At 24.6% G+C, this 26099-nt stretch overlaps 3 protein-coding genes and 1 non-coding gene across 14 annotated transcripts; 1 reads left to right on the top strand and 3 right to left on the bottom strand.

The window, feature by feature from the left end:
• Positions 1-290: 290 nt before the first annotated feature.
• Positions 291-1468, bottom strand: LOC122717168. The gene is made up of 3 exons (XM_043940982.1): positions 1321-1468; positions 892-1231; positions 291-790 (listed from the first exon to the last, which is right to left on the bottom strand). Exons 2-3 carry the CDS (start codon positions 1189-1191, stop codon positions 518-520), a joined length of 573 nt encoding a protein of 190 aa, XP_043796917.1. The 5' UTR covers positions 1192-1231; positions 1321-1468; the 3' UTR covers positions 291-517.
• A 509-nt stretch (positions 1469-1977) lies between these two features.
• LOC122717166 (histone deacetylase 3) lies at positions 1978-3565 on the top strand. The gene is made up of 2 exons (XM_043940975.1): positions 1978-2024; positions 2100-3565. Exon 2 carries the CDS (start codon positions 2136-2138, stop codon positions 3435-3437), a length of 1302 nt encoding a protein of 433 aa, XP_043796910.1. The 5' UTR covers positions 1978-2024; positions 2100-2135; the 3' UTR covers positions 3438-3565.
• A 99-nt stretch (positions 3566-3664) lies between these two features.
• On the bottom strand, positions 3665-25249 carry LOC122717165 (cytospin-A-like). Of its 11 annotated transcripts, none has more exons than XM_043940966.1 (15): positions 25058-25248; positions 24686-24834; positions 20926-21023; positions 18945-19085; positions 11723-12071; positions 9886-10254; positions 9590-9802; positions 9066-9521; positions 8571-9006; positions 6552-8024; positions 5844-6038; positions 5605-5775; positions 4954-5339; positions 4209-4867; positions 3666-4149 (listed from the first exon to the last, which is right to left on the bottom strand). In XM_043940966.1, the coding sequence occupies exons 3-14, from the start codon at positions 21009-21011 to the stop codon at positions 4778-4780; spliced, it is 4365 nt and encodes a 1454-aa protein (XP_043796901.1). In that variant the 5' UTR covers positions 21012-21023; positions 24686-24834; positions 25058-25248; the 3' UTR covers positions 3666-4149; positions 4209-4777. The 11 variants fall into 11 exon arrangements, with proteins under 11 accessions (XP_043796898.1, XP_043796901.1, XP_043796902.1 ...); XM_043940967.1 differs by having other exon boundaries at positions 24686-24803; XM_043940963.1 differs by lacking the exons at positions 24686-24834; positions 25058-25248 and adding an exon at positions 21626-21779 and having other exon boundaries at positions 3665-4149; positions 6552-8333.
• Trnac-gca lies at positions 20059-20130 on the bottom strand. Its single transcript has one exon. It is a non-coding gene; the product is annotated as a tRNA-Cys (tRNA).
• Positions 25250-26099: the final 850 nt, after the last annotated feature.

Below are 26099 nucleotides of genomic sequence, written 5' to 3'. Positions count from 1 at the left end.
TCTTTAAAATAAATGAAAAAATTAATATACTATTTCATAGACGAATTGGGTCAATATTAACAGTGAACGGTATTCATTTGCGAGGTTAGGTTTCATTTGAAAGTATTTTTTTCGCTTATTACTAATTTTATCTTTTAAATTAATTGAAAATCTTGTTTTTTTTTTATATTAATTTTGATTTAAAAGATTTAATCCAAAAAATTTCTTATGCTTTTTTATTCAATATTATAATAATAATAATTATATATAAATATGTATAAAAAGTATAAATAGATTATGCACTGCATATACATATAAAGCAGCTTGATATCATTGATAATATATCAAAAGAATAATTATAAATGGAGTTTTCTCTCTTTCTCCTTTCTCTCTGTCTGTATTATGTTTCTGTATTTATCTATTGATCAAAATTGAATAAAATAATTCAATTAGTTGCACAAGGCACGTAATCCTGAATGCATTGTTAAGAAATAAAGAGATTGTTTCAATAATAGTTAGAAAAAAGAATGAAAAGATTTTATCTTAATACAGAAAATCCTTTGGCTCTCGAAAAACGAAAAGGTCTACACTGGAGATATCGTGTTTCTGCAGGACTGTGTACTGGTGTTTCATTATTCTCTTTATTCCATGCATGTCTTGGAGATTCTATGCCAAAAGGACTATAAAGTTTTGTTGGTGTTCGACCAAGAAGTTGACGAGAACGGGTTTGAGGAGTCTGCATTTTACAAATACTGTTAGGAGATTGTTGCTCCTCCAATCTTTGACGTCTTCGTGTAGAACTTTTGAATTTCTAAATGTAAGAAATAAAATATTTATAATCATAATTTAAAGTCATAAAAGTCATAAAATAATCAATTTTATCTTAGTCATTTTTTTCGTAATTTATCTGACCTGTGAAATAGTTCCAAAAGTTATGCGTACGGAAGATATGGTTTTGGATAACTTCTCAGCTCCATTTCGCAGAGCACGTCTAGAATCCGCTGACATATTTCCCAGAGTTAAATTGTTCCAACTACGATCACTTGTTTGTTTTTCCTTTGACATCTTTCCTTTATAGGAATCTCCAGACTTTTCTTTCTCGAAACGATCTTGAAGACGTCGTCTTATCTTTTTTGTAATTTCCGGTGAATTATTGATATTCAGAATTTCCCGGTGAAATGTAAATGAAACGCTGCGTGAATCCGGTCGCATATTTTTCAATTATTCTTATTTAACGAACCACTTACGATTTCTAATACAAATATTTCAAATATTAATTAAGATATTTTAATATTAATTAAGACATTATTGATAAGAAATACAAAATTAAGAGATACTCGCTTCATCCCTTGGAATACATTAAGAGTGACGCTGTCAATCGCCAACGTACGAAAAACAAGAATGGCCGTAGTCTATGAAATTTAATTCAATTTTCAATTTAGAATATCATGAAAAAAAATGTGAATGAATTTATTTAAACATAAATGAATTTTTAAAATGAATTTACGAAATTCTAAAAAAATAAGCATTACATAAATTATAAAAAATTTCAAATTCGAAAATAAGTTTTGATAATTACATTCCTTAATTTTTCTATATAGGATATTGATTTCTCAGTTTCATAAAATATTTATTATTAAAAATAAATAATTCTAATAAACTTTAATAATATTCAAATATGTAGATATTTTTTAAGATATATTTTTAAGATATATTTTTTAAAAAAATATAAAAAATATTAAAAATATATTTCTTAAATATTAATGATAGATTTGTCCATAGATGGCACTGAAAAATTGTCAAAACAACAGTTAAAAATAAGTAGTTTCGTTATATTGATGTTTATTATATTATATTGATATTTACATTATAAATTACATGTATTATTAATATAATTTTACTATTATTATTGTAAACAATTTAAATTGTTTATTTGGAATTTGATGGAAATTGATTATGAAATTCTAATATATATTTTTTTTAATTTACATACATTTCAAAATATATATGAATAATATTAAGTGATATTTTATAGTGTGATATTAGTAAAAAATTTTAATTATTTCATTATTTAATATTATATATCTAATGGTGTCATAAATATAGAGATATTTTTTTAGATATAGTTATACAAATACATGTAAACTAACCTCAAAATGAGTTACAACAAAAAAGTATCATACTTTTACAATCCAGACGTTGGAAATTTTCATTATGGCCCTGGACATCCTATGAAACCCCATAGACTCGCTGTAATACATAGTTTGGTACTCAATTATGGTCTGCATAAAAAAATGCAAATCTATCGCCCATATCGTGCTAGTACTCATGACATGTGTCGCTTTCATTCAGATGAATATGTTGAATTTCTACAAAGAGTGACTCCGCAAAATTTACAAGGATACACCAAATATTTAAGTCATTTTAATGTAGGTGATGATTGTCCAGTTTTTGAAGGACTGTTTGATTTTTGTTCTATGTACACAGGCGCTTCTTTAGAAGGTGCTACAAAACTAAACAATAATTGCTGTGATATCGCTGTTAATTGGAGTGGAGGGTTACATCACGCAAAAAAATTTGAAGCTTCCGGTTTTTGTTATATTAACGATATTGTCATAGCAATTTTGGAATTGTTAAAATATCATGCTAGAGTACTTTATATAGATATAGATGTCCATCATGGAGATGGAGTGCAAGAAGCATTTTATCTTACAGATAGAGTAATGACAGTATCTTTTCATAAATATGGAAATTATTTCTTTCCTGGTACTGGAGACATGTATGAAATTGGTGCAGAAAGTGGGAGATACTATTCTGTTAATGTACCTTTGAAAGAGGGTATAGACGATACATCTTATGTCCAAGTATTCAAACCAGTCATATCTCATGTAATGGAATTTTTCCAACCGACAGCAATAGTTTTACAATGTGGTGCAGATTCACTTGCAAATGATCGTCTTGGTTGCTTTAGTTTAAGTACAAAAGGACATGGAGAATGTGTAAAATTCGTTAGAGACTTGAATGTACCATTGCTTACTGTTGGAGGAGGAGGATATACATTACGTAATGTTGCGCGTTGTTGGACTTACGAAACTTCTTTGCTCGTTGATGAACAAATTAGTAATGAGTTACCATACACAGAATATTTAGAATATTTTGCACCAGATTTTACATTGCATCCTGATGTTGTAACAAGACAAGATAATGCAAATAGTAAACAATATTTAGAAGCTATTACGAGACATGTATATGATAATTTGAAAATGATCCAACACTCTCCAAGTGTTCAAATGCAAGATGTTCCATGCGATGCATTGCCTCCTGAAGAAGAAAGACAACCAGAACCTGATCTAGATTCTAGACAAAATATACAAGATACTGATAAAATAATTGAACCAGCAAATGAGTACTATTCTGGAGAAAAAGATCAAGACAAAATGGATGTAAGCGAAACATGATAAAAGAATCAATAGATTAAATATTAAAAAATAGAAATAATATTATATTAGAAAACCATCATATCATTTGCAATGTAGAATTAAAAATCAATTTTAATGTGAACGATTGTAAATACAATATATAAACTTGTAAATATTTTTAAATCTATTAAAATGACTTTATTTTTTAATTTGACACTTGTATATATATCTGTTAATTTACCATTACTATGATGACTTAATAATTTCAAATTATTAAATATTTATTAGGCAAGTTTATTGTTTTATGTCAGACAGCATATTATTTACAATATAACAATGATGATGATGATGATGTGATCATAATAATAATAATGATAATAATAAAAATGATGATGACGACGATGATAATAATAATAATAATAATAATAATAATAATAATAATAATAATAATAATAATAGTAATAATAGTAATAATAAGAACAATAACATGATAATTTTTCTATCTCTGTTTTGGGGCTATTTTGCTATATCACAGAGAATTTTATCTTCATGAATAATTTCCTTATTATGTTCAAAAAATAGAACTTAAAATCTGTTTTTTTCTTTTTTCTAATATTTGCTGCTCGGCTTCCATATAATATATATATATATTTATATTAAAAAACATGACTAATATAATAAATTAGATCTTTTCTTCTTAAATTAAAGCGCTTTGTTCTGTACATTCGTTCATAAAACTTTACAAATGTTTCTGAAAAAATAATACAAGTATAAAAATACTTACAGTATGAAAGGAACGAAAATATTTACCTTAACACTTATTAGTAAGAAAGAATACAAGATACTATCAATAGAAATAACCCGTTTGCATATAATAGAATAATAATGATTTTGCCAAACAAGCATTGAAACGTATACAATACATAATTTAGGCACAAGAAGATTTGATAAAGCTTGCATTTTTCTTTATTTGTTTTTCTTTTGTAGAAACACATTTCCTTTCTGGTTATATTTCTTTTCATTCTAAATTCTTGTTTCTATATATTTTTTTCTGGTTCTTAACAGTATACATATGTATATGTATATATGTATATATATATATATATATGCATGTATATTAAAAACATTCAGTCTCATAATAAAAAGCAATTCCATTATATCTCATCATAATTCATATTTTTCTCACGATTATACATAGGCAGTATTATATTCCAGGAATTCTTAAAAATTCAAAATTGAAGTATTCTTGAAAACAATTTTGTCTCCATAAAAATATTTTTTATCTGACTAGATGATCTTATTCTTGATGTATTCACAATTTAGTAGTGAATTCTTAACATATAAAAGATCCATTTCGACAGGAGACATTGAATTGAAAATTATGTTTCAAAATGTTTATAAATACTTGTCACATATGTCATAACTTGTTGCCAATCAGGTCGTTCTAATTGACACATTTCTCCTATATTCTGTGAATGAAATAATGTTTTAGTTATTTATTCTTTTATTCACAAATATATAGTTTAATAAACTATTGCTATTTATTATAATTTACCAATGTAGTAGGTATTCCAACGCTCTCCGCCGCAGAGAAAGCAATAGAAAAATTTCTTCTTTTTTCTACTGGTGTTAATGTGTCATATGGTACTTTATGTGGAAGATAGGAATGAAGAATAGCGCAAAAAGCCAGACCATCGTTCCATGAGCTACTAAAATTCGTAATATCTATATTTCGATAACCCATGGTTTTGTTCTGACACCATTTAAGTAATGCATTTCGTTTCGAGCCTCCGTTTTTTATTAAACCACAAAGAGGATCTTTACGTTCCGATAAGTCCGTTACGCTGTTACGACGTACGAAGTCAATGGCCTTCGCATTTAGTGCAGCAGATTCTAATAATTCGCCAGAGCCCAATACTACAGGTACTGTTGACTTTGTTTCTATAATTATTAAAAATTCTATAATTAAATGCTTTCATAAAATACATATTTACTTTTTTATGTATTAGTAAAAGTTTTATGTGGAAATTAAAAGAATTCATAATCTTATTTTAGCAATATTAGAAAATATATATATTTAAATTTTATTGTTATTAATTTATTAACAATAAAATGATAATTAAATATAATCAAAATTAAAATTTATTAATATAATATTATTTTTAAATATATTATTCGTGATTAAATATTTATTCTATATAATTACCTGACAACGGTTTTCTAATTGTGGTTTGGGTTTTATTATTATTTGTCGAATTAGTTGTGCAAATAAGATTATTGATTTGCTGTTGTTCTCGAAGTGGAGCTTTTAATGTCATTATGTCATTCGTTCCAATGGAATTAAGCGAAGACGTAGAACTACTACGACTCCCAGGGCCTATATACAAAATTATTATATTATAAAATCACACAGGAATATATTATAAAATTTCATTTATATTATACCTGCTTTTGCTTGTTTCGTAGCATTTTCAATGCTTTCTATCAAACATTTTACAGATAACCTTGAATCTTGACGAGAAATATTAGCTTTTCGACGCGCAGCAATCTCCTGTTGAACACTCGTCAACACGCAATGTTGGGTTTCAGTCGGTGTACTCGCCGATCTTTGTTGTGATTGTTGAATTACTTTTTGATTAGCTGAAAAACAAAATATATATACTTATACATATACTTATACATATATTAAAAGCAAAATTACATAACAAAAAAAAGCAATAAGCACTATGTTTACATTTAAAAGAAAGCACATAAATAATAAGAAAAAATTTCTAGAAAATATTTCAGTTATCTTTCAATTTGTAATTGTAAGACTACGATTGTATTTACATTTATTATTTCTATCATATTATACAAAAATACTTTAACAAAGAACAAAGAATAAAGAACAAAGAACAAAAAATTTTAGAATATAGACAAAATATGGGTATCATACAAAAAAAAATTAATATAATAATTAATTTAAAGAATATGAAAGATGAAGAAGTTTTAAAGAAATCTGAGACTAACAATGAGAAGGGTATATTTATGGCTATTTAACACATTTATTCATTAGAATTAAAAACCAGAACAGACAATGGGAATTTGAATTCTGCAAGTACAAGCAATCACGTTTTCACACTACTATTGGCGACTTATGGTCGCATATTGTACCTATTTGTCGGCCTGGTTTCAGATCCACATCTTCTATGATTGTTTCAAATTTTTCTCTTAAAGATGAAGTCCTTCCTATTAGAGATTTATTCTTGAACGCTAAATCGCTATTATTTTGATTTATTTTTGAATCTGAATTTAAATTGGAATTCTCATTTTTTATTTTTTTTTTATATATGATTACAGAATTGTTTATATTAGTTTCTGCATTTGATTCAGATTGAGATAAGTTCATATTTAAGAATTTCATACGTTTTAATCTATTTACTTCACATAGCGATAAACTTTTTTCCGTCTCTCGTAATTCATTATCGAATCTCATTGTTTCACCAATAGTTTTCTGCATCAAGGTAGAATCTAATTTTGTAGTAATTTTGTTCGAATATGATGTTATAAGTTTCCTTAATGCAAATTGTGAATTGAAAGGTGGACTATCTAAAGTAGATCTAGGTATATTTTCCAAAGGAGAGAGAATAGGATATGTATTATATTTTTCTCTCTTTATATCTTTTTCTTTTTTAAGATTTAAGGAATCTAAATCTTTTGATTTTTGATATAAATAAGGCTCAATTGGAAAATTTTTTGATTCTACAGATACTGAATCATTGATATCTTTTTTGCATATTGCACTTTCAATATCATAATTATTATAAAGTATAGATTCCTCTTTTTGCCTTTTTCTTATATTTTCATTACTTAAATTATCAGAATAAGTTTGTAAATTCAGATTATCTAGAGAAGTAGAAAAAGTTTGATTTTTCAAAGTAGAAATGAACAATTTTTGTTTATAAGTAGTATCTAAAAGAGAATCAACAATTTTACTAGTTTTAAACTCATTTTTTTTCAGAAATAATCTACGCTTTTTATATAAAAAACAATTATTTTTATGTTCTTCTTCTAATTTTTTGAATTCAGAAACTTGCACGAGAAAAGCATTTTCTTTATTTCTTAAATCAGATGCAAACCCATTTTCTATTTTAGACTCGTTTAAATGTTGAGATTCTTGGATACTAGTTATTTTAAAATTATTTATGTTTATTGAATTATTGTTTGTTTGAGTGCTTTCTTGCAATATTTTTCTCATGTCTGGGTCTACCTCAAATTTTAAATCATTCATTGCATTCTCTATACCGGAATATATGTAATTTTTAGGAACGAAAAATCGACTATTGGAGATTTCAATACCATAAGAATCTGTTCCAATATTTTGAATGCCTTTTATGTTTATTAATAAAGATGATTTTATAATTTCATTTTCCTTTGAAATTGGTATATTTGGTATGTAAAATTTTGAATAGTCTTCGGTAAAATCGGAATATTTATTTGATTTCGTTTTCTTGGAAGTTTCTATATCTATTTTTCTATCAAAATCATTACATTCTATTGAAGATTGTTTTTCAGCAAAATATTGATTTTCAAAATCATTAGATTCTAATAAATTATTTTTTATTTCAAAATTATGTTTAATTTCTTCTGCAAAAAATTTATCATTTAATTCAAGAGATTGTTTAAGATATGAAACTTCATTACTATTTTCAAATTCAGTATCTTTATGAACAATCAATGAACTTAAGTTTTTCAAATCGTTAATTTTTAAATCTTCTTTATTATTTGAATTTGTTTCTGTTATTATTTTAAAATGATCAGATTTTAAAGTTTCTTTCTTGGACTCATATTTCTTCTTTATAATGGTACGGCCACGTTTTAAGATATTGCCAATAGGCTTGCGAGAATTTCCAGTAATGCTACCGAAACTTTTACATTGAGATACTGTGAGGCTGCCTGACATCCGAATGAAATTGAAAAAAAAAAATAAAGAAAAGCAAATAATATGCATTGAATTAATCATTATATTCCTGGTTTTTTTATTGTTTGTTTAAAATTGCCTTATAAAAGCATATAATATAAATTGATTAAATTTTGTTTCCCTATTATAATTGTGATAATTATATCTTTTTTTTTAACAATATATTAGATAACAATATATAAAATAGAAGCTTTTAAAAATAGTTTACTTACCTTTATTTAACTTATCAAGTTGCGCTTCTAATGCTCTTAATTTATCTCTCTGTGCTTTATTCTCCATTACAACTCGCTCTAACTCACTTTGTGCCTCCGTTTTAAAATCGTTTGCAACACGAACGGTCATTAAAAGATCTGTCTGAAATTGTTCCCATTCAGTGATCTCTTCTTGTCTCAATTTACGTTCTTCAGTCAAGGCACGTTCTAATTCATATTGGCGCGACTGAACATCGCGTTCCCTTCTTTGAGCTTCATTTAATGCGGCCTTTAATTCTCTTTTATCTTCCAAATGTCTTTGACATTGTGCCTGCAACTCTGCTAAGGAATCCCTCACAAGTTGTAGTTCTGTACTCACAGACAATCTTTCGTCCTTCAATTGATCCAATCTGTATTCCAAATCATCAATGGCTGATTTAGCATTATTACGCGCTACCTAAAATATATTAAATTTATTTTTATGATTATATATATATATTTTTTTATTAAACATACTTTGTATTCTTCTTGAAGTTGTGAATATTGATCTCTAAGACGATCGTGATCGCAATGCGAACGCGCTAATTGCTCTTGCAAGGCTGCCGCTTGCGTCTCTAAAGTGTCTTTTTCTCTTCTAGCAGCATCTAAAAGTTCATCTGCTTCACTTTTATTTTCCACTTGTCTCGATTGTTCTAATTCTTCGATTTTCGCTCGAGCATTTTCTAATAGCGTAGTTAACCTGCTAATTTCTATATTCCGATTTGCACCTTCTTGTCTAGCTTCTGTTAATTCCATATCTAGTTGCTTTCTTTCAATATTTGCTGTCTCCACTGAAGATTCTAACAGATGGACACATTTTGTTAATCGTTCCGTTTCTGTGACATTGATTTCTGCAGCTGCTCGAAGATTTTTTAGTTCAGATGTTAATTCTTCTTGTTTTTGTAGTAAGGATTCTCGTTCTTCTTGTGCACTCTGTAATTGATTAATTTAAAAAATGATTGGATATCATAGTTTAATGCTTTAAAATTAAGTTTGTTTACTTTTAGAAGATCTACTAATTTCTGTTCTCGTTCTGTATTATATCCTTTGGAAGATTCTTGAGGTTGCTCTTCTCTTAATAATAGACCTTGTAATGTATCAACTTTGGAACGAGAGTCTTCAAGTTTTTCTGTTTGTCTACATAATGATTCTAACAGCACATCTTTTTCTTCTGTTAATCTTTCATTGTCAGCTTGTAGTTCTGTAAGCTGAGCCTACAAATTAAGAGAATTTTATAGTTATATTATTATATTATTATTTATAAGTTTATAAAATTTATAATTTTATAATTACATACTTGTAAATCGCTTAATTCTTGAATTGTTGCTTGTAACTCCTCATTTGTTGAATAATGAGTTTCTTCCATTTGCAAAATTCTATCTTGTAGACATGCAACAGAAACTTCTGATACAGAACTAGAAGAATGTTTATCCCAATCTGGGGTAGTACACTGAGCATTATCTTGGGATATAGTTGTAACAGATATGGATCCTTCATCTTGAGGAATCGCTATTGATGCTGGTGCAGAATTGTGTAATCTTGAGGCATCCAAAAGTAATTGTTGTTTCTCTGAATCTGATAAAGGAGAATGAGCTACATCTCTGAGTCTAGCTCGAAGAGTTTCATTTTCTTCAGTAAGACGTTCTAACTCCAAACTATGCTGTTCCTATAATTAATAAAAATAAAATCATGAAATCTTTTATTAATTAAAAAATTTTAAAAATATTAAAAACGAAAATAAAATCATTGTAAAATATATTATTTTATTATTATAACATTTTCTATTGTCAAAACTGATAAAAATGTTTATATTTTTTTCTCTCGATTTTTTGCAGTTTTATTTACATTAAAAACATGTCAGACGCTTACATAAATCAGAATATGATGATTGATTGTATTCTAATTATTTGAACCGAGTAGCATGAAGAAATACAATATGTCTAGTAATATAATATATTGTGATGATATTGAGAATACTAAGTTTCTAATTTAAGGTGAATTTTCGCATGATCTTCCCTGATTATACGACGAATAAATCTTTATTTTAGGTTAAGTTCACGAACGTTTGATCAAACATCTCACAATTTTTTAAATAATTGTTAATTACTATTTATGATTCGTTATACAAACAATTTATAAAACGAAGTATTTCTTTACCATACTATGAAGAGAAACAACGTTTTTTCATAGCGTTCACAGTCGTTTCACTTCACAAATTTTCTTTCTTTATAAACATCCTTATATTTTACGCCCTCTGGTTATTTTTAAATAGGTGAGATCATATTTTATAGAATTATTTACATAAACAAAATGACAATTTAATTAATTCATAAAAAATTTTTATTTTTTTTATAAATTATTTATAATTCAATAAATTTAGTAAACATACAAATGCATTTTTAAATTAAATTATAAGATTAACTTTATTGCATAATATCTGTTTTTTAATATCAAAAAAATATAACAAGAGAAAAAAATTATTTGCTTTTAATCATTGCTAATATTGATAAATAAAATCAATCTTTTTCATCGCATAAAAAATATTCATGAAATTTCTTTCTTTATATAATAATTTTACACGAATAATGAAATGAAAAAAGTAAATTTCTAAATATATTAAGTAATTTTATACGTAAAAAAAAATTGAAAATAAGAGAAGCAAAAAGAATCGAATTGAAAACAAATAATAGTAAATAGTAATGATAGTAAATAGTAATAATATATACATATCTTTTTTTGATTTAATCAATTTGATTTTATTAAAATTCTTATTAAAATTTTTTCAAATTATAAATATATTTTAAAATTTGAAATTACTACTATTTTCAAAACTAAACTTTTGGAAATAACATATATATTATATTATATAAATATATAATAAATATATAAATATATAAATATATAATATATATAAATATATATAAATATATAAATTATATATTATATATAAATATATAATATATAAATATTTTATATATTAAATATAAATATTATATATTGAAGTATAAAATATTTCTTATGAAAATACTTATAATTTAATAAAATTAATTTAAAATTGAAATTTTAAATAAATTATATAAAAAAAACAGGTTTAAAATTTTTTATAGACATTGAATATAATATTGAAATATTACCTTGAGAGAAGTGAGCTCGGTACGTAGTTCAAGAAGATTTTGAGCATCGCAAGACGCTTCCCGTAAACTTGATTCGAGTCGAACGTGTTCCTTGCGTAACACTTCAATCTCCCGTTCAAGATCCTGCATCCTGGACCCTTTGCTGGGTCCCTTAGAATTATAACTACTCTTAGTGTTTCCTTTAGCTCCTTCTTTACCGAGGGAGCCCCAATTGTCTGTTGATGAATTCTCGTTCTTCACCTCGAGTGAAGAGGCGCTTGGCGCCTGACGCAGCGAAATCTGTTGCTGTTGCTGTTGCTGCTGTTGCGACTGCGTCGGCGGTTGTTGTTGGCCTCTGCGAAACAGCGATCTGAACTTCATCATGGTCGCTCTTCACACTTCACTGGGCATTCAATTGAAATTGAAAAATCATTATTCCCGAAAACGCGAAGATTTATCGTTTCATTTTTCCAATCGATAATTTAGTTTAAAATTATTTAATTTATAAATAAGTTATATTGCGTAAATTCACTGGATAAAATTATTTAGTTTCATAAAACTGAATGAAAATTTTCACTGTGTTCCATTTCATATGTTCTTTACATATAATTTCAACAAAATCTTAATCAATAAAAATTTCATTTCTAAAACTACTTCCCTTTCACAAAGTCAAACTTCGTTATCGACAAATATATAAACACAATCTAGTTTTCCTATAATCATTGCTTTTATACACAGTATTAAAATTCATTCATATAATTTTTCACTTTTTATAGGATATTATAGATATTTATACACTACACTATGAATAAGAATTTAAAAAAATTATAATTTAATTATATTTATAGTTTTTTTATAAAGCATAGAAAATTTTTTGTAAAGAGAACACTGTACATATGTGCTACTTTCACTAGGTAAAACATTTAAAGTTTAATTAAAATACATCAATAAAAATTTTCAACTTCTTTCTCGAACGGATTTTCTCGATCATGTCATCTGAAGTTAAGGTTACACGACGAAAGATAATCGGTTTCCTGCAGCGTGTGACACAAGCCCAAAGAGAAATTTGAAGATTCGTACAGAATTATTCGACCTCGAACTACTTTTAGAAATCCTTGTTCATGAATGTATATGAATTCCAACAAAATACGTATGGATTCACTTAGATTACAACCTCTGATGACGACCACTTGTTGCATCAATCGGCTGAATTCTGTGGCGCGAGTGTATTTTTTCTCGATGTTTATGCGAGAAATATATTTACATTCTTGATCATGGAATTTGCAAGATTGATTCTTTCCAAATGAATTCTTGATGAAGTAAAGCGTTGTATCATTATTCAAACTCATCGGTGGTCACATTGATAAAATTCTAATCATCGATAATTGAGCCTTCCAAAGACTAATCATTAATTTCTAAATTCAAAACTTGAAAATGTTGATAACACTTTTCCTGAATAATAATTTTTTTTAAAAAATAAAGAAAAACGACACATTCCAATCCACTGTACATCAGGCACTGAATACAAGATTCGACGAATCGACGACCAAGCTTGCCGGGAAAAGTCTGATTATTGGAAGAGTGGGAGAAAGTGGTAGTGGTAGTGGCACTTAGAAATGAAGGTGGGAGAAATAACGGGTGTCCTATTTGCATTGTCAAAGTACAGAGTAAGATAGGAACTTTACCAAAATAATAATATAATAGAACACCCGTATGTCTCCCACTTCCATTTCTAAGTGCCATCCACCACTATTAATTTCTTCCACTTTTTCAGTGATTAGAATTTCTCGACAATTCTTCTGTTGACAATTCGACTGATTCGACTTAGATTCTCACCAAAATGGTTTGCTCACTATAGTTTCAACCATTTTGCCAGACAAAGGACTTGAGAAACTCGGTTTAGATATTAAATATACAGAAAATTATGACATAATATTGCTAATTCTTTTTGAAATCCACTGTTGATATAGATAAAATATTTTTCTATACAAGAAAAAATTAAAAATCAAATAAATAAAATCTTATTTTTATCTATGAATCTTAATCAGTTTATTATAGAAGGAACATGATATTTATTTTATAAATAAAATGTACAAAATATCGATGTAACAAGAGCATGAGCAGTGAAATTTTAATTGCGCAAAATTTAGATTTCTTGCAAGAAGAAAGAAAAATTTAATTTAATTTTTAAATAACGAAAATTAACGAATAATAAGTTATTTAAAAAAGAAAATATATAAAACAATAATGTATAGTAATTAATTTTTGAAAAAATTAAGAAATTTATATTTATAAATTTTATAATTATGTATAATAGTTCACATTCACATATTTTCTAGAAAAAAATCATATTTAATTAATTCTAGAAAAAAATCATATTTAATTAATCAGTTCAAAAATAGGATTTTAGTTATTTAGTTTCTTATTAGATTTTTCAAAAGATCTACAATCACGAAAGATAAAGAAACAGATTGATAGCATTTAAGACAGTCCGCGTCAATTCTTTGAGAACGAATAAATATGTAAGTGCTTACTTACATATACCATCAAAAGATAGGCGAGTATAGAGGGGTGAGGAAGAAGAGGTAGAAATTGCTTAAGGAGGCCACGGAATCTGCAGACGTCGTCTCACCATCAACCAGTTTTCTCATACGGTCGACATATGGTATGTACCCGGTGGTCTAAACTTCTTTAGAATTAATATATGAGTTAAATTTATGACATAAAATCTGCCTTTTAACACAAAATCGATATAATACTATCGATATAAATAATATCAATATATAATATTGCGTATCGTTTTAAAAATTAACTACTAAATATTATAGATTGAATTAAAGTAAATTCAAATCTTATAATTATAGTATTCTTACAATAATAAATAATATACATTAATAATATACAATAATATACAATTACATAAAGCTAAAACTTCTTCTAATAATATAATTATAATAAATTCGGATAAGCTAAAAATTAAATTCAAATCTTAGTCTTAGATTAAAATTAAAATATAATTTTTAAAAAATTTTTAAATAATTTTTTAAAAAACATTTCAAATAATTTGAAGTTTTTTAATTAATAATAGAAATTATGATAAATTTTTTAAGTAGTAATTTAATTAGAATGTTTAAAAGTCAATATTAAAAAAATAGAATTATACAAATTATATATTATTTATATATATATATATATATATATATTTAAATATATTCAAAATAAAAAAAATAGATTTTTAAAATTAAGTTTTGTTTCCTTTAATTTTAGATATTATCTAAAATTAATGAAATAAAATGATTATTCAAAACGCAAAAAACTAAATCAATTTATTTTCATGGCATTATCAAACCAATGATTTGATTCTAGTGATTGTAATCTGATCGATCGATTTCATGGCAAGGTAAGTAACATGTACAAAATGCACATGTTGAACGTGTCATAAAGCTAACACATTTGTAAAGTATGCCGACTATAGATCTATGTATCTTAGCTACATTTTTACAATGTGTACATGTATTCCATCATGAAATTTGCATATTTCTATTAAATTTAATTAGCGGAAATGTTTTCGTTGAAAATATCTTTGCATATAAATATAAATAAAGCATCGAGGCTACGGAAAACGGTTTGAAAAAACAAATATTTAAATATATATAAATATATAAATCTATATAATTACTATAATATTGGAAAGTATTTGGCTGATGTCTATCAACATTAATCCAAAAAAAAACTCAAGTTTGGCAGATATAACATAATGAATTTGTTACATATTTTGTTATATATTTGTTATATATCTCAAAAATTTCAAAAATGAATAACCAACAATTCGATTCGCTTTTTTATCTTGTATATTAGTAAAAAACTTAATAAAAATTAAGAAAAATTTAATAAAAATTAATTAAAATCTTTTTTTAATAAAGAAAGAAATTTAACTTATAGTTTATGACTTATTTAATTAATGTATTTTAACGTTATTTTATAAATTTATTATAATATATATTTAATAGATTATATAGGATATTTATTGTCTTTAATGAAAAAAAGAAAAAAAATAATAAGAAAATTCTGAGTATCTTCAATATTTCACTAATTGATCAATTTTATATATATATATATATATATACTCTTATAATAATATGTTTGAAACAACATATAATTACTTTTAAAAAAGATTAATATTGATTAAGCGTATAAAAGCGGACATCTTAGTAATATCAATGGAATAATGTCTGCCACGATGTAGACACGTTGACTTGTTGATTCTTAAACGGTCACGCATTATTATTATTCATTCCTCGATTAGTATTGTATACAATGTTTCTATGCAACATTTTACGTCAATATATTTTTTTAGATGCAATGTTCAGAAGATTGATTAAACATTTATTATCTCGGCAATTTTTTAATTCTTTAATTCTCTATCTCTATTAATATTCGTATAATTAATTTTCTAATTGAACTTTTTTACTCTAATTTAAGAAAAAACAATTTATATTAATTTACTTTTTGAATCAGCATATTAAAATAGAGCGAAACATAAACTACAAGTTGCATGATAAACGAGATCAAGGTTGATGGAGTATGCTTTCTCTGAATCACCATGACTAATCTAACCAACATGTATATAGATTCTGATTGCGAATTGTCACGTCCAAGGGAATGCGCTGTTGATGGTATGGCCTTATCTGCACGTCAAGAAGACCAAAGAAAGATATTGTCAGGTATAGGAGGTATGTTCATATTGTGATGCGATGGAATTATACAAAAATGTCTGGTTTGATAATGATAGCGATTTGAGAACGAATTTTAATACGCAATAATTCTAAGTTTTTCTTGGCAAAAGATAAGAAAAAATAAAGATTACAATGAATTGAAATAAAAAAATAATAATGATTAATTCTCAAAATAAATGATGGAAAAAAAATATATTGTATATATTTTTATTATGTGATTAAGATATGATTAATACAGATATTCAAAGTAAATCATTGTATATTCAAAGCAATAATCGTTGCAATGCAAATATTGAATAAATATTGATTGTAAAACTGAAATCTATTTTGTTTTTCATTTGATTTAAATTGTAAATTCTTTCTTGAAATGAGTGATAAACAATTACTGAGAATAAATAAAGATGCTTAGTTAATTCCTCTGATTCTTTGATCAACTTACATTGACGTCATTCCATTGCTCGTTTTCTACCAATTGACTTTATCTTTATACAAAGACCTTTAAAGTATCTCGTTATGAGCATCTATATTGTGATTCTAGAATCTAGTGATTCCATCTATGATAATTTATTTGTCTTTTAGAAATATTTGTTATAAATATTGAAATGTATAAAAAAGAAATCTTATCTTTTACTTGTTAAATCAAAAAAAGAAATATTTTAAAATATTAGTAATAAAATCTAATTTGTGATAATAAAAATTCTTTGAAAATTTTTGAAAAATACTTTGAAATCTTCAATTTTTCTCAGATATTAAACAGATAATAAATATAGTTTTTATATAAATCTATTATTACTCTTTATAATATTATTATATTATTATTCTTTATATTTATATTACGACTTATATCCATCGCTAACGTATTCACTTGGTTGAACACCACTCTATGATGGATCGCCATAAATACAAAGCATCGAGTTAAAACGAGTAGCTCATTGACTTTTGATTTACTGGGTATCTAGGTCGTACAATGTTAATACCCAGTGCCGCTCTTATTGTTACAATCGTTGATTTGTCGAATAGACGCCATTTTAGAAACTCTGTAAAAATCAATCTCCTCTCTTCCTTTCTTTCTTTCTTTTCCTACATCTTTTTTTTCTAATATTATATTAATTAAGCAATGACAAGGAGCAAATGTCCTTAATTAATTCTAATATTCTCCATGATATGTTATTCGCAAACTTCTATTTTCTAATAAATATAGATTCTTCAGAAAACGATAATTACAGGAAAAATAAATATAATTTATTTGATGTAATGGGAGTTTGATTTATAACACTTGAAATAAGATTGGACCAGTTAATGAATTAGAATGGACTTCTTACGTTAAATAGTATGATTCAATGGGAAACGAAATATATAGTATATAGTTAGAAAAAAAAACATATAGTATATATTAATTATATTATATTATATTATATTATCTGACAAAAAAATTTTGTCATATCGTACTATAAGAAGATTTATATTAATTAGAAATTAATATTAAAGAACAAATAAAATAAATAATATTGATTAATTAATTATAAATAGCTTATAGAAAACTCATAAAAAAATGATATCATTATTATATGATAACAATTGTTATCAATCAAACATTACATTCGAACAGATCATCAATTTGAAGTTGTTTAATGAAAGCTGTTTAATGAAATAATTAGTATAATTAATATAATAAGGAATTATTTTTTTTTTAATAATTGGATGTTTAATTCGTTACTTTTTTATATCTTTTCGAAATTATATGAAATGATTTTTGAAGAGCATTTTTGGTTATTCTAGCGACGAGATGGCGACTTTCAATCACAGAGAAAGGAAAGGAAACTATAACCGATATAAGAAAAAAACTAAGATTTAAAATTTGTTTTAATTATTAAAGCTATTGCATGCAACAATCAATCGATGTATTCTAATAAGAGAAGAAAGTATATAATCTTAGATATTTACATTTCTAATTCATGCAAACTAAATGTTTTTAGAAAACGCAATATATGATTTTTATTTTTATATTTGATTACTTTACTATAAATTTTTATAAAAAAAATTCATTATATAAAATCATTAACAATAAGAAATTTAATAAGTGTGACAAAAGAATATAGAATTCTTAGTTTTTTTGTTAAAAAATTGTAAATTCGATTTTCTTATTTTTTCTTTTTATATATTATATATTCATATTCATTACATATATATCTGATAGAAAATAAAGAAATATCAGTAGTATCATTAAATATGATATAATCTGATACATATATATACATATAAATATTCATATCTAAATTTTGTGATATTGAAAAATCATTGAAATAAGAGACATATAGAGATTAATGAACCTACTAACAAAGTAATATCATTTATTTTCTTAAAAGTTTTGCTTTTTTCCTCTTTTCCAAAAGAAAGAAGTTTGCTACATATACTAACAAAATGTATCACGTTTTACAATACATCGTTATGCGTGATACATAGTAAGTATGATAATCGAATAGTCGAGAAATTAATTTAAAACTTACTTGTGTTGCTCCTGCAATTTCGTCTCGTATCTGATAGTACACTCGACTTTTTTGGTCGCTGGTCGTTTTGGGCTGAAAAATGATGTAACTACGTTCCGTTTTTTGCCTGTACTAGGCGATAGCTTTAAGTTGGATTTCGATCTGAAATTCCCAAAGAAGAAGAGAATTTTATCAATCAAAACAATTGTAGAAATTCATAGAATTGAAGAGACAAAATTTAAAATTTTTATTTAATATAAAGTTTTATAGTATAAAGACAATAATTAATTATGATAATGTTTTAACTATATGCACTATGAACTAACAAAATTTTTATAAATAATTAAATCATATAATATTATTGAACTCTGTAAATAATCATAATATTGTCTTATTCATATTAAATGAATAATAAAAAATTATGTAATATATAAATTTTTTAATTATATTAGATTAGCAAGTTATAATATATAGAATAATATATAGAATAATATATAATAATAAATATATAATTATAATATATAGAATTAAAAATGATTCATAATTAAAATATATGTCAGATATTTTCAGATATTTTATTAATTATATTATTTCTTATGTATATTATGTATATTATGTATATTATATTGATTTTCTTATGTCATTGATTATGAATTAAATAGAATTTATTAAATTAATTTAATAAATTGATCATTCTTAGCTATGTGTTTAATTGATCATTCTTAATATGTTTTTTTGAAAAAAAACTTTAAAAACTTGAATAGATTTAAAGTTAATGATGAAATTCATTAAGATATGATTAATTAAGAGATCAATTCTATCATTGAATACTAATCAATATCCTCATTTAATATATTTATTAGGAACAATAATGTAATATATAAAATTAATTTCATTTTTGTCTCATATTGTCTTTATTTGGTTAAAAAAATGTTAATGTTAAAACACAATTTTAACAGAAAAAAAAGGAATTTTGTTACTGATTTTTATAAGATATTCTTATATTTTTGCACATGCATTGATATAATTTATAATAAACAATTATTTTTTTTATTACATTTCATTTATTTTAAATTTAGAATAATAATTTTTGTTATTTTATAAAAGAAAAATTTTTATAAATAAGAAAAAATTTAGGGGACACCCGGGTTTGAACCGGGGACCTCTCGATCTGCAGTCGAATGCTCTACCACTGAGCTATATCCCCACTTACTACTTTTAGTTTTTTAAAATACTATTATAAATACTCTAATAATATATTTATAAATTATATTCTCTCAATAAATTTAAATTAAAATTATTTATAAAAAGTACTTAAAATATTTGTAAAGATTATTTAATTAAAATTTATTTATTTAAATTAAATAAAATTACATTTTAATACATTATTAATACACTTTAATAGTCCCTTAAAGATATGGCGATAATAAAATTTTTGAAAAAAATAATAAAATAATTTTTCAAATAGACAGAATAATGCTTATTGAAAAAATCTAAATATTATGATTATAATAATGAATCTGTCTTCAATTGTTCGAATGTCAAATGTTTATTATATGTATAAATCAAAAAATTATCGTCAGTTTGTATTATTGTATCTTGTTTGGTTATTAACACCATCTACACGCCAAATTTTCATCTATTATTATCGACTATACTATCTATTACTACTATTACCACTATATCGATAATATAGAAATCTTTAAAATTAAATTATAATTAAATTATAATTAAATTATAAATTAAATTATAATTTTTTTAGTCAAGTTAGAAAATATTTAGAAATAAATATATAATTTATTTTGCAATAATTATATAATAGATATAATATATAATAGATATAAATTTAACTTATATAAACATTAAATAAAGAAATGAAAGCAAATTTCAAATATATTTCTCTTTTTTTATATAGCTTTTAATATTAACATTAACTTAAGCGTGTAACATTAACGAAAAATTCTTTAATTCTTTATTTTTAATGTAAAATTTTTATATTCACCGAGTTTTCGTGGATTTGTTCGTGACCAATATAGAAGTAACTGTTGCCCGTTTAAACGGTGTTCGCCTTTCCGAACCCATGGACATTCCGCTTCGAGCCTATAACAAATTATTAATACAATATTAATAAAAATTATTAATACAATATTAAATTAGTATAATTCAAATTATTAATATAATATTTAATTAAATTTATAAAAATATATATAAATTATACATTATATGTGTATAAATTATACATATATATAAATTATATATTATATTATATTATATATTATAATATATATGTATTAATATATGTATATATAATTATATTATATATATATTATATATATTATATATATATAATATATTATTCCCTTATACGATATAAATTAACTTGAAATAATCTCTTCGTATTTATACATGAGAACATATGTGAATACATCTGAATTAATAATACAGGTGCAACGTTGAAACCACAAGTGTAACATCCTTGACAAGATATCTTTTTTTACGAACACGAATTTGATCTGTTCGCGTTGTGGATACGTATTAATAGTGGTTACTAACAAAACGTGTGTCTAAATAATTATAGAAATGAAGGACATTCGAAAATGCAAGATATAAAAGTGCAAATAAACGCATGATCTAGAAATATCTTAGGAAGGACAGAATCTCTCAGTGATTTTCCTCGAATCTTACAATAGAACAAAGCATACCGTATTTCCTCCTAGAGCATCCAGTAATTGGCGAAACATTTTTAGAAAATCTAAGTGAATTTTTGAAATTAATATATAACCTTTTTGATGTAAAAAATCTCGATTATCAAAATTTTCACTGAAATCACAAATTTCTTAACTTATAACGCGTTGCTTATAGAACATTTATTACTAAAATTATTCTATCATTCCCGTGTATATAGAAAATTCGAGATAAGAATTCTGATAAGAAATAAAATAATCACGATAAGTCAAGAAATATCTATAGATATATATATATATATATATGTTCATCAAGATATCTACGATAATAGATACGCGAATATTTATATACTAAATTTCTGAATTTAATAAAGTATTGAAAATTATCTACTTCGTTGATCAATTTATTTTGTAATTTGGAAACTTATTTGCATTTAAGTTTTTTGATAATCTCAATAAATATTCAATCTTATAATAAAAGATATTAAAATTTTATAAATTTGAGAATTATGAATTATGAATTGAATAAATAGAAAATTTTTAATAATTTGTATTTAAATATAAATGAATGAGTATTAAAAAATTATTTATAACTAAATACACTTGCAACTTGCAAATCTAGCGGATTTTCAGTGAATGTGTATATTAGAGAGAACTTCAATCAAAAGGATACATAGGTTTGTATACGTAGCTGTAAAGGTTCATCGAACTTCGCTGTGCAGACGAATTCTCGGCCAATAATAAAGATGCATGTACAGTACGTAACTACGTTTTGTACATACGTACATAAGTATTATCCCGTACTTGTGGATTTGTGGCTTATGCGAAATACTCGCGATATATATACTAAATTCGTGATTGTTGCCTATTCTTTTATAATAGTTTTATAGTAGTTTAACAAACAAAAAAAAAATAATCAAATTTTAAACTTAACTCTTTGTATTTTGAATATATTATCGACTATATTTAACGACTTTTGTATTTTGAAAATAATTTATGAATTTTTTTAGATCTTTATTTTTTATATAATATTATATAATTTATTTTTAATTAATAATTTAGTTTATATTCTATATAATCTATATTCTATATATTTTAGAGTATAATTTAGTATAATAGTATTATGTAATCTAATAAAAAATAACTGTAAAAAGTTATAAAATCTTTGGATTATATATACAAAAACCAATCAAAATAAATATAGAGAAATAATTGTTTGATAGAATAATGTAATGTTATAAAATCCATTAATCCATAAGATATGAATGTGTAATTAATCGGTGTTAGCATTAAGTATTAAGTGTAATTTCTATTAAATTAAAATTTCTATAGAACGAATTATTACATGTTGCTTATGAGATAAATGATTATTATGTAATTAATAAATTATGAAATTCGTTGTATGAATGATTGAGTACTGATATAATCTAATAATTTTAATCTATAAATTGATTATTTGAAATCAAAAAGATGTTTAATATGAAGTTAATAAAATTTTATGATATATTTAGGATTATATGGATTTATTATATTAAATATTATATTGAGAAAAAGTATTAGTTTTGAAATGTATACATGAAACAATTAATAATTATTTAAAAGTAAATTAAAGGATTATTTAAGAATCATTAAAATTTAATTGAATTCTGTAAATTGAATTGTAAAAATTAAAGTAATAAGCAAAAACAAAATGCAGGATATATAATGCATCAATAGTTCCATCTGAACGTTTTTCATATTTTGTTATAGGGTGTGGCGGTGATTGGCTTGTTTCCTCGGCCTACACTTTGTCAACGGGAGCAACAACTTCGACAGTACCGAAGAGAAGACCAGACAACCCACACACATAACACCCGCGTAAACGATTCAACGGGTCGCGTGGTAACCTTTATTATCTCCTATCTTTCTTCTTGAACGCCCTCTAAACAGACTACAATAACTATCTCGTGTAACACATACATACATACACATAACATTTCTAAATTATCTACATAAATTAAATCTACATTTAATCTAATTTTAAAAATTACGTTAATTTTTATAAAAATTCTCACATTTTTTTATACATATAAAATTCTAAAGTGTGATATAACTTCATTATAATCGCACCTGCACATAGATATCCAATTTTATGGTTCGATAGTTATAGTAGCAATATCAACTATAAATAAATGTCCAGTGTGACGAGGAAACGAACCGACCAAAAAAAATTAAATTCGAAACGATCCGCACTATTCGGCAGTTCAATGCGAACTGGCTATATCCATGCCATTCCTTCCACATTATTTTGCTGCTGACCTCTCTTATTTCTCTCTCTCTCATTCTTTGGTTCGTTCCTTCGCTTAGCATCATTACAAGTTGAATACTTGATAAACAATGAAATATAAACAGTCGATTGATTTCTATTATGTTTCCTCTTTTGTAATTAATTACTTTTAGATAAGGTAAAGAATATATAAAAGATATAAAATATATAATATTCTATAAAATATATAATATATATTCTATATAAGAATATATAGATAAAGAATAGTTGAGATGTTTTTATTGAAAAAGAATATTTTAAATGATTAATAGTGTATAATAATTATCAACAATGTTATTGTTATTTATGAAATATATATGATTTTTGAATCAAATAATTCTTATAATAACTTTGTTTAAATTAAAATTAAGTAATTATTTTTATAACTTCAAATATATAGATATATTGCAGACATACAAAATCCAATCTTATTTATTCATTTTTTGATTGATCACAATACATCAATGAAAAAAATCCTTGTTTTTTTATGATATCTTCAGAATTTCATGATGAAAAAAAATCATATATATGTTTTTATCCCGTTAGAAGATAGTTCAATAGAATGCAAATATATATATGGTCAGTTGTTCGATTAGCTTGGTCAGCTTGGTGCACGCGAACTAGATGACCTTCTGACCTAATCGCTATTAATTTCATTTTCTATGCATGTGCATTAGGTAACATGCGAATCCCTTTGCATATGATAAAAACTAGTTGCGAAAAATATTTTCTAGGAAAACTCCTGTTGCGCTCCAAATACCTGTTCTACCCACCTGGCGAGATTACAGCTCGTGACGCCTCACGTAGATCTAACCATAGATCGCGAAGTTGAGATTCAGTCTTGTTGTTATCCATTTTTCGCTTAATTTTCGTAGGCTTTCTCTTACTATGCTTGATTGAAATTTCAACTTTTAATTGTTATCTATAAGCAATTTTTCTGTCAAATTTTTATTTTGAATGCATTTTAAGAGTTAAGTTAGTAAATATTAGTTCAGATTATAAAATAAGTCAAATCAATTGTTACAATTAATAAAGAACAGGATATTATATCATGATTTATAGAATATTTAGAAACAGTTCTAATTACGTAAATAATTAGCACTAATGGAGGAACTATGGCAATTAGGAAAATTAAAGTTACTTACCAGATTCCATTGCGTTAATATGTTTAAATTGTATTATCAACTGTATTGAACATCATAAAAAGTTAATTATTTATTACACAATATTCTTATATTTCTTTTTGAAATACAATCTATTAATAAGAGACAAATTCTATGAATAAGATGTGAACAAATGCGGAACTGCATGCACTACGAACGACAGCTTGCAAGAGACTGCCGGTTACAATGACGATGCATAGTTTTTAATTTAGATGGATAAGATGAACAGATAGATAGACAGTATAACAGCGATCAATTATTACATCAATTATTTACATTATTACGCAAAATCCATAGATATATTATTTTAAAGATAATCATACAAAAAAATAACAAAATATCATTTTTTAATCTTTCATTAAATAAATAATAATTAATGGAAATTTGAAAATTATTTAATTAATACAATTTTTTTATTTTATTTATTTCATATAAAATATTTTAAATTACTGAAAAAATATTTTAATATCTGCACATATTACATTAATATTATTATATACTAAAATTCTATACTATACTATATATTATATATTATATAGTATATATTAATATATACTAAAGACTAGATGAAAAAGTATTAGAATTGATCTTTAATTGATAATATATTTGTTATGTTGTATTACTGCAAAAGTGGATCAATTTATATATTCCTTGTATAAAAATTTATCTTCTTATTATTAAATATATTTATATTTATATATTTATATTATAATATATTTATTTTATAATTAATAATATTTAAATCAATATCTCATTGAAATTAAATTGTATGAAATAATTGCGTTAAGATGAATTAGTTAGGGAACTAATAACTAATTTTAGTTACTTATCTAAATTAAATGACCCAACACATGGCAATCATAGTTGAGTTAGATAAAATATATGAAGAACAACGCATCGCTTAATTTATTCGACAAAATTGGATCGTGTATTATTATTATGTGTTGAAACTATTAATTCAAGATACTTCTAATGATAATATACTCTATTAATTCTAAAGAAATTAAAGAAAAATTGTTTAAAT

The sequence above is a fragment of the Apis laboriosa genome, unplaced genomic scaffold (genome assembly GCF_014066325.1).
Source record: "Apis laboriosa isolate Shangri-la unplaced genomic scaffold, ASM1406632v1 scaffold4_cov146, whole genome shotgun sequence".
NCBI lineage: Eukaryota > Metazoa > Arthropoda > Insecta > Hymenoptera > Apidae > Apis > Apis laboriosa.
The sequence above is the reverse complement of the archived record's forward strand: the minus strand, read 5'-3'. Positions and strand labels throughout refer to the sequence as shown.